Consider the following 13578-nt stretch of genomic DNA (forward strand, 5'->3'; position numbering starts at 1 on the left):
GTGGAAAAGAGTGCTGCACGTGGGACGAGGTGGCCGAGTGGTTAAGGCGATGGACTGCTAATCCATTGTGCTTTGCACGCGTGGGTTCGAATCCCATCCTCGTCGGTCGTGTTTTACAGTGGAGATGATTCTTAATTTTCACAACCCGATGTCTGGAGCAGCGGGTCGAAGAGAACTGAACAGGAGGTGGGACCCAGTTCCGTCTGGACCGGGCCTCTCTTCTGTCTTTGTTCAACCTGCATTCCTGGCCGTTTCATACTTCAGGTACCTGGACCTTATGGGAGGAGGTTGGAGGTGTGCTTTTCCTTCTCCCTAGAAAGAGGGCCCGGGGTTTGGTGGCACCTAAAAACCAGAACCGGAATTCTGGCCAATGCTAAATTGGGGGCCAATATGTTTTCCGCAGGAACTAGAGAAAACCACCCTGGAGGAGCTGCTCTGTCTAAAGTACTGGAACTTGATGGTGGCAGTGGCGGTGATGCTTGATCATTTAAATTATTAATCTATTCAGCGCACTGATTCCCCTCCCCCAGCACTTCTCCCAGGGCAGAGACCTTGTTTGTATCCACACACCCGCCTCCCTAACACACACACACACACACACACACACACACACTTAAGCAGAAGGCCTCGAATATCTGACACCAGTCAGCGTACACAGAAGGTGCTTGATAAGTGTTTGTGGAATGATTGCTCCATGGACTCTTTCAAAGAGGAGAGGCTGTGGGGAAGGGCAGGTACTTTGATATGTATTGTAGTAACTGTTCGAGCGCTGTGAATCTTGGAAAGGTGCTTTAGGACAGTCAGGGGAGGACCTGGAACGTCAGGATAAGGTGTTCGCCGGCTACTCCACACACAGTAGGGAGCCAAGGTTGTTGAGTTGAAGAGTGATCAGGAGACCTATATTCTGCGGCTCCAGCTTGTGGAATCTGATGCTGTCTCCAGGTAGACAATGTCAGAACTGAGTTGTGTTGTAGAGCACTTAGCTGGTGTCAGAGAATTGCTTGGTATGGGGGGGAAAAAACCACGCATCAGAATTGATGCCAAAATTGTCTGTATAGAAATAAAACTGAATTTTGTGTATTCTTGAATCCTGCAACTTTGCTGAAGTCATTTATTAGCTCTAATTGTATGTGTCGGTGTGTGTATTCTTTAGGATTTTCTGTATGTGTGTGTATCACTTGTGATTATGGATAATTTTCCTTCTTCCTTTCCAATTTGGATGCCTCTTATTTCTCTTTCTTGCCCAGTTGTTCTGGCTAGAATGTCCAGTACGAAGTTGAATAGATGAAATGGTGAAAGCAGGCAGCCTTGTCTTTTTCCTGATCTTAGGGGGAAGACTTCAGTCTTTCACCATTAAGCATGAAATTGGTTGTGGATTTTTCATAAACACTCTTTATCAGGTTGAGGAAGTTCTTATTTATTCCTTGTTTGTTGAGTGTTTTTATCTTGAGAGGATGTTGGATTTTGTCAGATGCTTTTTCTGCCTCAGTTGAGATGATCATGTGGTTTTTCCCCTTCATTTCATATTTGGTGTATTACAATGATTGATTTTTGCAGGTTGAAACACCTTGCATTCTAGAGTAAATCCCACTTGGTCATGGTGTATAATTCTTTTAATATGTTGCTGGGTTCAGTCTGCTAGTATTTTGTTGAGGAATTTTACATCTATATTCCTAAGGGATATTAGTTTGTAGTTTTCTTTTCTTGTGATGTCTTTATCTAGCTTTGGCATCAGGGTAACGCTGGTCACATAGAATGACTTAGGAAGTGTTCCCTCCTCTTGTATTTTTTTGAAGAGTTTGAGGACTGGTGTTAATCCTTTAAATGATTGGTAGAATTTGCCTGGGAAGTCATCTGGTCCTGGAGTTTCCTGGGAGGTTTTTGATTACTGATTCAATCTCATTCCTTGTTATAGATATGTCCATATTTTCTATTTCTTCTTGAGTTACTTTTGGTAGTTTGTGTGTTTCTAGGAATTTTTCCATTTCATCTAGGTATCTCATTTGTTAGCATACAGTTATTCATAGTGTTCTCTTATAATGCTTTTTATTTCTGTATAATCAATAGTAATGACCCCCTTTGATTTCTGATTTTAGTAATTTTCAGGTCTTCACTTTTTTTCTTAGTCTACTCAAAGGTGTGTCAATTTTATTGACCGTTTCAAAGAACCAACTTTTGGTTTCATTGATTTTCTGTGTTGTTTTTCATATTCCATTTTGTTTATCTCCAATGTAATCTTTTTTTTTTTTTTTTTTGGCCACATTGGGTCTTTGTTGCTGTGCACGGGCTTTCTCTAGCTGCGGTGAGCGGGGGCTACTCTGCTGCGGTGCACAGGCTTCTCATTGCGGTGGCTTCTCTTATTGCGGAGCACAGGCTCTAGACACACGGGCTCAGTAGTTGTGGCTCACGGGCTTAGTTGCTCCGTGGCATGCCCACTCTAATCTTTATCATCTCCTTCCTTCTGCTAGTTTTGGGTTTAATTTGCTTGAGATTCTCCTTTTTAATGAGGCATTTACAGCTGCAAGTTTCCTCTCAGCACTGCTCTTGCTGCATCCCATAAAGTTTAGTATGTTACCTTCATTTCCATTTGTCTCAAAGCATTTTCTGATTTCTCTTTTGATTTCTTTTTTAACCCATTAGTTATTTAGGGGCATGTTGTTTAATTTCCACATATTTGTGAGGTTTCCAGTTTTTCTATTATTGGTTCCTAGTTTCGTTCCACTGTGATTGGAAAAGATACCTTGTGTGATTTTACTCTTTTAAAAATTATTGCAGGGACTTTCCTGGTGGTCCAGTGGGTAAGACTCCACGCTCCCAATTCCGGGGGGCCCGGATTGAATCCCTGGTCGGAGAACTAGGTCCTGCATGCATGCCGCAACTAAGGAGTCTGCGTGCCGCAACTAAAGATCCTGCATGCCGCAACTTAGACCTGGTGCAGCCTAAATAATTTTTTTTTTTTTTTTTTTTTTTTGCGGTATGCGGGCCTCTCACTGTTGTGGCCTCTCCCGTTGCGGAGCACAGGCTCCGGACGCGCAGGCTCAGCGGCCATGGCTCATGGGCCCAGCTGCTCCGCTGCATGTGGGATCTTCCCGGACTGGGGCACGAACCTGTGTCCCCTGCATCGGCAGGTGGACTCTCAACCACTGTGCCACCAGGGAAGCCCCTAAATAAATATATATTTTTTTAAATAAATATTTTTAAAAAATTATTGCAACTTTGTTTTGTGAGCTAATATATGATCTTCCCTGGAGAATGTTCCGTGTGCACTTGGGAAGAAGGTATATTCTGCTGTTTTTAGGTAGAGTGTTGTGTGTATGTCTGGCCTGTTTGGTTTGGAGTGTGTTCAAGTCCTGTTTCCTTGTTGATCTTCTGTCTAGTTGTTCTATCGTTTATTGAAAGTGGGATCCTGAAGTCTCTATCATTGTAGAGATGTCTGTTTCTCCTTCAATTTTGTCAATTTTGGCTTCATAGTTTTTAGGACTTTGTTGTTAGGTGTGTATATGTTTATAATTATTATATCTTCTTGATGGAGTTACGCTTTTACGAATATATAATATCCCTCTTTGTCTCTTCAATGATTTTTTAATTAAAGCCTATTTTTTCTGATATTAGTATATCCACCCCAACTGTCTTGGTTACTGTTTACATAGAATATCTTTTTCCATTCTTTAACTTTCAACCTATTTGTGGTTTTGGCTCTAAAGTGAGTTTCTGGTAGATAGCAAGCATATAGTTGAATCATTTTCAAATCCATTCTGACAATCTTTGACTTTTAATTGGAGAGCTGAATCAATTTACAAACCAGCAGGTGTCCTCCTCATAAAAAGGTGAGCAACTGGAGGATAAGGACTGACCTTGCAATGTTTGTGTCCCTCCACCAAGCCTGTCTCAGTGCCCTCCACACAGAGCCCTCTCCAACTGTTTGCTCATGGACACTGGCTGCTTCTGAGGGAACCTGGGCCTGTTGGCAGAGCTGTGTCAGGCTGGGGATGTGGCGGTGGCCAGGGGGGCTGGGCATCAGGAGAGGGATGAGCCAAGTGTAGCCCATCAGCCCAAGAATTTTTCTAACATCAAAACCAGCTGCATCCTGATCTGATGGGAAAGTTGGGCTAGGTACACGGGGAAGGAGGACAGGAAGAAGGAATTCCATGTTGTGACATCATAAGGATATCTTTCTGGGCCCATCGTCCACTGCTCAGCCCAACCCGGCTGAACGCGGACCAGTACCACTGGGTTCCCTGGGGTGGCTGGGTCTGGCAGGTCTAGGGAGCTTTTGGGTACAACAGACAACAGTCTCTGAAGGTAGAGAAGGAGAAGGGGACCTAGGAAGTACTGGGGTCCTGCTCCCACCAGTCCCAGCCAAAGGGTACAGCTAGGTCTAGTGGTCTGCACAAAATAATCCCAGAACTACAACTACCATTTAGTAAATGTCAGTCTGTACTCCAGTGCTTTCTCCAGGACTGCAGTCTCCAGGAATCCCAGTTCCCACTGCTGGGAAAGGGCCTGGCTTCGAACCCAGGACTGTGGGTCAGGGCACATGCACTTAACCACCAAGTTAAACGGCCTCTGTAGAGGCAGCAGCCTTCTCTTCTGTGTGCCTTCTCCTCTCTCTAATCCCCTGGTTAGGCCTCAGGCCTAAGGCCCTTCAGCGTTTGTCCCCAGCCCACTGCGCCAGCCTCATCCTCTCCCGTCCCTTTCCTCACATCCTAGGAGTTTCCGCTCCCCCGTGACCTGTCGCCAGAAGTCCCCACTGTTCCCTGAATATTCCGTGTCCATGCCTTCCACATTTTCTGGTACCTCTCCTGGGATGCCCCTCCCCTACCTCAGCCCAGCAAGCTCATATTCATCCCTCAAGGCCCAGCTCAGGGGACACCTCCTCAGGGATGCTTGCCCCAACTTCCCAGTTGAGATCACTGGCCCCCTCTTCTAAGAGTTTCATATTACACATTCTGCAGTGTCCTCACAAGCCCCATCACAAGTTACATTCTATTTCCCATGGCCTTGGGAGGAGGGTCACAACTCCTTCACTGTGGGGAAGCAGAGGACACCGGTGGGGGAGAGAGCGATAGTCATCCATGCGGCCAGGCACTCTGCCCGGGAGCACAGGGCTCCTTGCAGGCCAGTACCCCTGGGCCATGATGTGGTCAAGAGGGCCCAGTGCAGGGATGCCCACAAATCCCTGCCACTCTCAGGGCCTTGGTCATCCCATCTGTCAAATGGGTACAATCATCCCCACCCCACCCAGCTCATCAAAGCCAACAGAGCTGAAAGCACTTTGGAAAGTGAATTCATTGTACAAATGGAGAAGGTTATTATTAGACCCAGGAGCAGGGTCAGAGAGAAAAAACAAGCAAAAAGGTGGAGTAAGTGCTTAGGGCTCTCGCCTTGAGCCCCTCAAGGAAAAGGGAAGCAGGCCATGGGCAGGAAGAACAGCACCTACAGGGAGGTGGGAGCTGGGTCCTGGCTCTGCCAAGAACTGGTCACTTCCCCCTGGGACTCGGTTTCCTCACCTGTACAGAGGGGAGCACAATCCCTGCTGGCCTCCCTCTAAGGGCCTCAGTGTGGCTTCAGTGAGAGAGCGGGTGCAGAAGAGCTTTGCAAACTGTAAAGTGCAGTGCACACATGCAGGCTAACTGCAGTTCTGCGACCCAGGCCCAGCTGGGTTCTGGGGAGTGGACACAGTAAATGCCGGCGATGAAAACCCTGTTTGAGGCCCAGAGGGTCCTTCGAGCACCCTCAGATCCTGAACTCCTTCTCCCTGTCCCCTCAACTTCCCTGGAATCCTCTGTTCTGGAGTCCAGGAGACTTGACCATGGTGTCACTGAGGCCTGGAGAGAAGAGGAGCTCCTGTCCAGGGCTGGCCCCCACTCCCACTCTGAATCTGAAGCTGCGGCCACACCAGCCACACAGTTGGCAAGTTCCCACCTGTGGCCTCTGAGCCCCGGCACTTGGCCAGTGAGTTTCTCATGATTAACAAATGCACTCCTGGTGGTGAGGAAGGGCCATTGTCCTCGGCCCTCTTTTTCCTGATCATCGTCCTCTCAGTGAGGTCTGTGTGCATCTAGATAGTCTGTCTCTGCGTCAACTCCACTCCTGGGGAGGGTTAGAATGGCAGGTGGTGAATTCTTCCTTGCAGCACCCCAGGTGGCCACCAGCCCAGGAAAGAGAGCAGCACCCGCCTCTTCCTGGGACCCTCGGACCGCGGGGCCCCAGCCCAGCAGAGGCTTGAGCCTGGCCCACCATTCCCCCTGTGCTGGGTCTCAGCTCCGAAGAGAAGATGCTGGGAGAGCCCTGGACGGAGCACTTCAGAGCAGCGCCTTGAGGAGGAAGGAGAGCGAGGCTCCACAGGAGAGCCCCAGAGCCAGGAAGAAGGTCATGAGGGTGCCGGCCACCTCCCTCTCATGTGGCAGCACCTGCCTAGAACACACAGGAGTAGGAGCTCTTAGAAAATGTCAGGCCCAACCTGGACCCAGCCCTGTGCCCTCCGCCCTCCTAACAACAGGACGCCTGAGTTCTAGTCTGGGCTGACCCAACCTCTGGTCGCTATAATTAGGCCCTTCTCTCTGGACTCCAGTTTCCTGATCTGTAAAATGGGGCCACTGGACATAGACATCTCTCACGCCCCTGGGGTCTAGATGCAACTGCCTTCCTTCCTGGCAAAATGTCCCCTACCTGGTCCTCCCGGTCACCTCTGCTCTCCCTGGATTCTCAACTCCATTTTCCCTAGAGTAAATAGCCCAGGAACTCTGCTTGTGATCAAAACCTTAGCTCCCTTGCAACTGAGAATTTGGGGGAGTAGCTGGGCCCTAAGGAATGACAGTCCAACCCATTTATTTCACAGATGGCGAAGCTGAGGACCAGAGAGGAGGCCCCAAAATCAGTGCCTGGGCTACTTTACTGCGCAGGAACCTCCCAAGCCAAGTCCTCCTCTCCCCAGCTCCTGGCCTGGGACCGGCTCAGCAGTTAAAGCCTGACCTGACAGGTGGCACCAGTGAGGCCCCTCAAAGAGCTAGCCCACCTCCCTGCTCCCAGGCCCTCCCCCACACCTTCCCATCCCCCAGACCTGGGCGCCAGGCACATGGTGAGGGACACCAGGTAACCATTTGAAACAGCAAAAAGCAGCATGAAAGTGATGAAGTAGGCGTCCTGTGGGAAGAGGACGGGCAGCCGGGACCTCTTGGGCACGTGGCACAGCATGAAGAGTGGCACAAAGAGGACGCGCAGGCAGACCAGCAGGGGCAGCAGCCGGCTGTCTTTGTCTGGCTGCGGCAGAAGGTTGGGGTGAGGGTGGTCCCTGGGAGCAGGGTCTCTGCTCCAGGGACACCCCAGATAGACTCAGCTATCACTTCCCCTGACCTACTCCATGTGTGCCGGTGAGGACCCAGCACTTGGGCCTCTGGAGAGCGAGCAGCTGGGCCAAGGCCACCCAGCAATCAAGGACCAGCCTGGGGCTAGACTTTGCCTCTCCTGAGCTCCAGTTCGTGCTCTCTCCATGGAACTAGACAAGCATCTTCGGTTTTCAACGTCGGTGGCTCTGAGCACCCCTGGGTTCCGAAGACCCCTCTGGGGAAGATGGGTTTGGGAGCTGGGGATCCAGGCCCTGTCCTGGCTTGGATGCACAGCTTGTGGGATCTTAGTTCCCCGACCAGGGATTGAACATGGGCCCTTGGCAGTGAGAGCTCGGAGTCCTAACCCCTGGACCGCTGGGGAATTCCCAGAGCAGCTACTCTTTGATCTACTTTGTTTGTTGTGTGTCCTTGGAAGTTTTCATGTAAAGAAGCAGCATCTTGGCTAAAAGCAATCTAAATACTAGGAATCTTGTCTGACCTCCCACGTGGTGCAGGAAACTCCACATAACAGTCTCTAAGCACCAGGGCCTGGGCCCTAGGCTGGATGCTGGAGACACAGGTCAAGTGGACAAGGCTTCTGCTTTCAAAGAGTTCACAGTCTAAGCCCTGGCTTGCATATCTCCAGGGGCCAGGTGCTCACTGCTAAACCAGCCAGCTGTTCCATTACCAGACCCAGACCAGTGGGACTGTTGGGACATCACCTTTCTATGCTCGTTCACACCCTCTGATCCCCGACTGCTTCCCCAAACCGTCAGATCACCCCAGCCTAGGTGTGCTCACCCACAGGAAGTAAGAGGTCAGGCTCCGTCCCAGACAGTCCATGACGTTGAAGAGAAGGAAGCAGCAGATGGGGTTGAAGAACTGACCTGGGAGGGAGAGAGGGCTTATCCTGGTCCTGGCTGCCCTCTTCCCTCTCTGCCCTTCATTCCCACTGCCCTGTCCTCTTCCGCTTCCCAGCACTCACTCCACTTCCCAGGGCTGGTGGAGCTGGTCACCATGGCTGTGATGGCTGGGAAGACGGACAGGGTGACTGTGAAGACCAACACAAGGCACAGCGCCGTCAGCCAGATCTGGGGGTCGGAGGCAAGGGTGTGAGCAGGCAGGCAGACCCAGAGCCCAACACGCAGCCAAACCCTCCTGCTCAAGCCCTGGCCCAGGAACAGGGCACTGGGGCCTGGCCCAGCCTGTCTCTGACCCACCATGACCCTGTCATCTTGGGTGGACCAGGTGAGTACAGGCCTCAGCGCATTCTAAGAGTCTCTGGGGAAGGCTGGAGAGAGCAGCCCTCTCTTCCCCAGGGGTGGTGGTTGGGGGCTATATCCAAGCCAAACCTTCTGGAAGACAATGAAAACTGAAGGTTTCCCTGGCTTCTGGGGTTCCTCTGGCTCCATCTCTGTCTCCTTCTCAGGGTCAAGATCCAGAGTCAGCACTGCCCTTTGGGGGCTGTTGGGAATCCCGTTCTTCTCATCTGGGGCAAGAGGGGAGGGCAGGGTCATGCCTGTGACCCACGCTTGTGACAACCAGGCCCAAGGGAAGGAGATTCCAAGCAATTAAAACAAGTGACCCTCCACCAACCCAGGGTGCAGGCAAAGAATTAACAATGGAAAGATGCCGAGCTACTATGGGCACAAGCCTATACTTGTGCCTGGCAGAGTTAAGCACCTTAAATGGATTATTTCACTGCCACTGCTTTACAAATAAAGAAACTGAGGCTCAGAGGGGTTACATGACTTGACTAAGGTCACACAGCTTGGGTGTTATGAAGCTAGAATTCAAACTCAGACACACTAGGATCTAGAACTTGTATGCCTGAAGCTCTACTGCCTCCCCATTTTATAGAGGAGGAAACTGAGGCCCAGAGGGCAAAGGGATGACTTTAAGCCCATTGACTTCCCTTCAAGATCTTCTGCCTCTGATTACACGAGGCTACTAGGGATGAGGGTTCTAGTTGGGGACGGAGGGGAAATGCTTCCCTGTAGTGGTGGCTCTAGCCTCTGCTGGGACCTCCACCTCCCTGGCAGGGTCCCGGGCTCACCAGGCTTGAGGAGCTCAGCTTTGGTCTCCAGCTCTTGACCTTGTGCCTTTGATGGTTTCTTGGCCAGGTAGTAGCGGGCAAACTTCTGCAGAAGGAAAGCGTTGTCCCTGCCTGGCTTGGCTGAAGTGCCTGAATCCCTCCCCACCCTGTTGACTTAGAGGCTGGGGTCCCCCAGTGGCTGACTCCTTTGGGGATCAGGGCTGGGCCCAGGTCCCCTCTGCCTCCTTTGGCCTCTCTCAGGGCCTCAGACTCAGGGCTGTATCTGTGATGCTCTGAAGTGGGCCTTGAGCCCAATACCAGGCTCACCAGGTGGGGCAGGCTCAGGTAACACACGATGGACATGAGGATGCCCACGCAGGGCGTGATGAAGTACCCCAGGGCGGAGGTCTGGGCATCCACGCCACCTGTGCAGAAACTTCAGCTGCAGAAGGGAGGTGGCTGGTCCACCAGCTCCCGCAGGGCTAGCAACTCTTTTCCTGCTTCGCATTATACATGTCTCAGGTTCACCTCCCGGCATCTTCCACTCCTCCCACTAACAGACTCAGGACCCTTGTGCCGGGGGCCCCAGCCCAGCCCTTCACTCCTCTCACTCTTCCCCATGTGTCATTTTTGTTGAGCACCTACTATGTGCTCATTATTACTGCATGCTCCTTACAATCTGAGGATGGAGCTATAATAATCATTCAGGTGGGGAACCTGACACAGGTAAGGGCCAGCCAATGCCCCCAGCTAGGGAGCAGTGGAACCGGGATTCAAACCCAAGTCTATCTGAATCCCAAACCTGTGCCCCCTTCCCTCAACCTCAGCCTACTGCCACATGCCAGTGCTGGCCTCAGGGATCCTGCCCCTGGCCCCAAGTTAACCCAATCCTCACCTAGTCATTCTCTCATTGTATAACTCAAGAGCCCCAAACCCAATCCCGAGCTCCCCCATCACCCCATCACCTCCATCTCCACCAAAGCCCAAGGCATCCTGCTCGTGGCACATTCTCTCTGCTCCCCAGATTCCCAGAGGCCACCCCTGCCCTCCAGCCACCCAAGTCTACTCACTGGCCATGGACATGAGCATGGCAAGAGCAGCGAAGATCCCAGCCAGGCCCTGCCCGCTGAGGAAGAGGGTGCTGTACGTGGAAGGCATGGTGCCCAGTTGCCCGAAGAGGCTGCCCTGCAGAACCGCACAGAAGGCTGTGGAGGGACAGGATTGGGGGCCGCTGCTCAACTAGGCAGGCCTTGGGGACTCCCTGGAGGAGGTGTTGGCAGGGTGCCTAGGGGACTCCGGACTAGGTTGGGTAGGCATGTTCCGATGTAACACCCCACATTCATCCCTCCTCCGAGGTGCAGCCCTAGGTGTGAGGGGCTAGGGGCCAGGAGACCTGCTCTTAGGTCACTGTGGGGCCTTGGATGAGTGACTTTTCTTCCCCACTGGGCCTCAGTTTCTCATCAGGGATATGGGTGATGCTACTGCTGTCTTCCCTTCTTGGATACCTTGGGCCCTTTCAGTAAAAAGAAGAGGCTGGGCTGAAGCCCTGGGGGGCTGGGTGGGGAGATGGGGAAGGGCAGCGGTGCTCACAGTTGATGAACCAGACAGAGGCCATGGTGATGGAGAAGAAGGGCTCGGGGCTCATGTCCACCTTGACCAACACCGCCGTCAGGGTAAAGAGCAGCAGGATGACCAGCAGGCTGCCCAGAATCCGCACAGTCTCAGAGATGCTGCTCAGAATGGAGGAGGGCAGCGTGGGCATCGCTGGGCCCAGGCCAGGTGAGGGGAGGGGGCAAGAGTCTCATCCCAGGGCTGGACAGTGGGGGCTGGGGAGAGATGCAGGGGGGAGGGGAGGAAGCATGGGAGGTCTTCCCTGGGCCCAGATGGAGCTGCCTCAGCAAAGGCAGGGAAGGGACAACAGAGGGATGGCCTGGCATTGAGCCCAAGGGGCAGGGCTTCTCACCACTGGTACAAGAAGGAGTTGAGGAGTGTGAAGAGCAGCAGAGGCAGCTGGGACAGCAGTGTCACCCAGTTGTTGAAGTTGAAGGTATCTGCAGGGCTCGTGTGGTTGGTGCCCAGGGTCTCGGTGGTGCCGTTGGCCCCTGCCAGACGCCCCTGGAAGTACTGCCAGGATGCCAGGGGAGTGGGGTACAGGGTCACCCTACAACCTACCCTCAGGAACCCCCCAGCCTTCTCCCTCTGCCTCCTCCCATGCTTGGGATTGCTCCGTTAACTTCTGCGGGACTGACTCTCTGTCTTTGCACCGTCCCCAGCACCTGGCACACAGTTGGAGCTCGATGAACGTGCATTGAATTGAACGGCTGAAGTCTGGGACCGAGCCCAAGCACTAAGAACCCCCAACTTGGGCTTTGCTCCATCTTTGGATCACCCCTCCTCTCCTGTGCCCTGGCTCCAGCCCCCACCCCCACTCCTGCAGCAGCTTCCACGTTCCCCAGTATTTATGGAGCTCCTACTGTAAGCCAGGCTCTGGCCCAGGTGCTGACCAACTGCTTTCTGTCTGGAACACACATCCTGCCATGACTCTGCTTAACTCCCCCGCTCCCCGTCCATGGCTCCCTGTTGCCTGCAAGGCAAAGCCCCAAGGTTTTGGAACAGCATTTGGGCCTCTTCAGAACCAGACCCTGATCTCCCTTTTGGGCCCCATTTCCTGTTCCGTCCTGCTAAGCTCCAGTCACCCCAAGCTCTGGCCCTTTCTCTGAATAAGCTGGTACTCTCCTGCCTCTCGGTGTCTTTGCAAGGCTGCTGTCTCTGCCTGGAGTGCCCTCTCCCCTCCTACCACTCCCCTCCCCCAACACAAATGCTTTACCGAAGTTACAAATCACCTCTTCCGTTAAGCAGAAGGAATTGCTCCCTCCCCTGGGGACCCACAGGGCTCTGCTCCAAGCCTGGGATGGCACGTGTCATGTTACATTATTTATATTTCTTATGCACCCATCTTGCTCTCAAGACCATGGGCTGATTCATCTCTGGGTCTCCAGGGCCCAGCACAGAGCCAGGCACTAAAGAGGCATCTGGAAAGTTGTTGCATTTAATATATAAGAATAACCCAGTCCCAAAGAGAACACCAGCCCCACATGCCTGCCTTCCCTTGAAAGAATGTAAGCTCCGTGAGGATGAAACCTTCCTCTGCTATGTTTCCTTCTGTACCCCCAGTGCCAGGAATTCTAGGTGTACATTAACTATTTGTTGGATGAATGATTGTAATTCATGCTATTTCAAAGAAAACCAAAGGCTTGGATAACCCAATTTTTGAGTGACTAGCAAGGAATAATGACAAACAGGGGAAGTAGGTGGGTAGCTCCTTGCTGGTTCCACAGGATCCCCTGACCTGGTGGCCTTGCCCCTCTAGGATCTGGGCATCCCTCAAAGCTTGGTCGTCCTAGCCATGAGAGAGGCACCTCCCCTCTCTGAGGATCCTGCCTCAGCCGACAAACGGACATAATGAGGAATCAAAAGCGGCGTGGTGGGGAAAGGCAGCTGGAGGGACGGACGGTGGTTGTGACCGTGGGGCTGTCACTCCAGCCACGAGTCTCACCGGGATGGCTGTGATGAAGAAGTTCCAGGGAAGGAGGGTGCCCAGCCCCAGGATGAAGAAGCTGATCCCGACCAGGTGGTAGCTGTGAGGATCATTCAGAAGGTCACCCGGAGGACATCCCGCTTCGGCGGCCCCTCCCACCTCCCAGGGCAGCTCCTCCAGAGAGCGGACTACAACCCCCATCACCCAGGCTCAGGCACCCGAGGGAGGCGGCTGACGGGAATTGTAGTTCCAGCTGGTCTGCTTTGCGCTTTGGAGAGCCCGAAGGGAGCGGGTCTGAGCTGCCCACGGCCACCGGATCCCCATACGCACCCCATCCGGTCCCCAACTCGCCTGTCCTGCGGGGCGTCTCCTCGCGCCATGGCCGCCCAGCGGGATGCGCCCGGGTGGGAGAGAGATGGGGAAGCCGCACCTGCACCTGCTCCGGGGCCCGTGGGCCGAGCCGGGGACCCAGGAGGCTAGGTCTTGCAGGTGGTGGACAGGGGAAGGGGGGGTCGGGTCTCCCCGAGTCTGGAGCGGGGTAGGGGGAGGCTGGAGCCGGGCAGGGAGCCTCGGGCCGATTTCGCCTAGTCTCAGGCTCCGCAGGCTCCGACCTCGGCTCCGCCCCCGGGGCGGGGACAGAGGGTCGCACCACCCCTCCCGACCTCAGGACTGGGGGC

General features: G+C 53.2%; 1 protein-coding gene and 1 non-coding gene across 3 annotated transcripts; one reads left to right on the plus strand and one right to left on the minus strand.

Annotated features, from left to right (window-relative positions):
- Nucleotides 1–23: 23 nt before the first annotated feature.
- Nucleotides 24–105, plus strand: TRNAS-GCU (transfer RNA serine (anticodon GCU)). The gene has a single exon. It is a non-coding gene; the product is annotated as a tRNA-Ser (tRNA).
- Nucleotides 106–3777: 3672 nt separating this feature from the next.
- SLC29A2 (solute carrier family 29 member 2) lies at nucleotides 3778–13389 on the minus strand. 2 transcript variants are annotated; one of them, XM_060017525.1, is made up of 12 exons: nucleotides 13253–13389; nucleotides 12920–13001; nucleotides 11327–11487; nucleotides 10954–11093; nucleotides 10434–10568; nucleotides 9691–9788; nucleotides 9385–9469; nucleotides 8681–8817; nucleotides 8314–8419; nucleotides 8130–8215; nucleotides 7064–7263; nucleotides 3778–6417 (listed from the first exon to the last, which is right to left on the minus strand). In XM_060017525.1, the coding sequence occupies exons 1-12, from the start codon at nucleotides 13279–13281 to the stop codon at nucleotides 6306–6308; spliced, it is 1371 nt and encodes a 456-aa protein (XP_059873508.1). In that variant the 5' UTR covers nucleotides 13282–13389; the 3' UTR covers nucleotides 3778–6305. The 2 variants fall into 2 exon arrangements, with proteins under 2 accessions (XP_059873508.1, XP_059873510.1); XM_060017527.1 differs by lacking the exons at nucleotides 12920–13001; nucleotides 13253–13389 and adding an exon at nucleotides 12207–12280.
- Between the last annotated feature and the right edge of the window lie 189 nt (nucleotides 13390–13578).

The sequence above is a fragment of the Delphinus delphis genome, chromosome 8 (assembly GCF_949987515.2).
Source record: "Delphinus delphis chromosome 8, mDelDel1.2, whole genome shotgun sequence".
In the NCBI taxonomy this organism is placed as follows: Eukaryota; Metazoa; Chordata; class Mammalia; order Artiodactyla; family Delphinidae; genus Delphinus; species Delphinus delphis.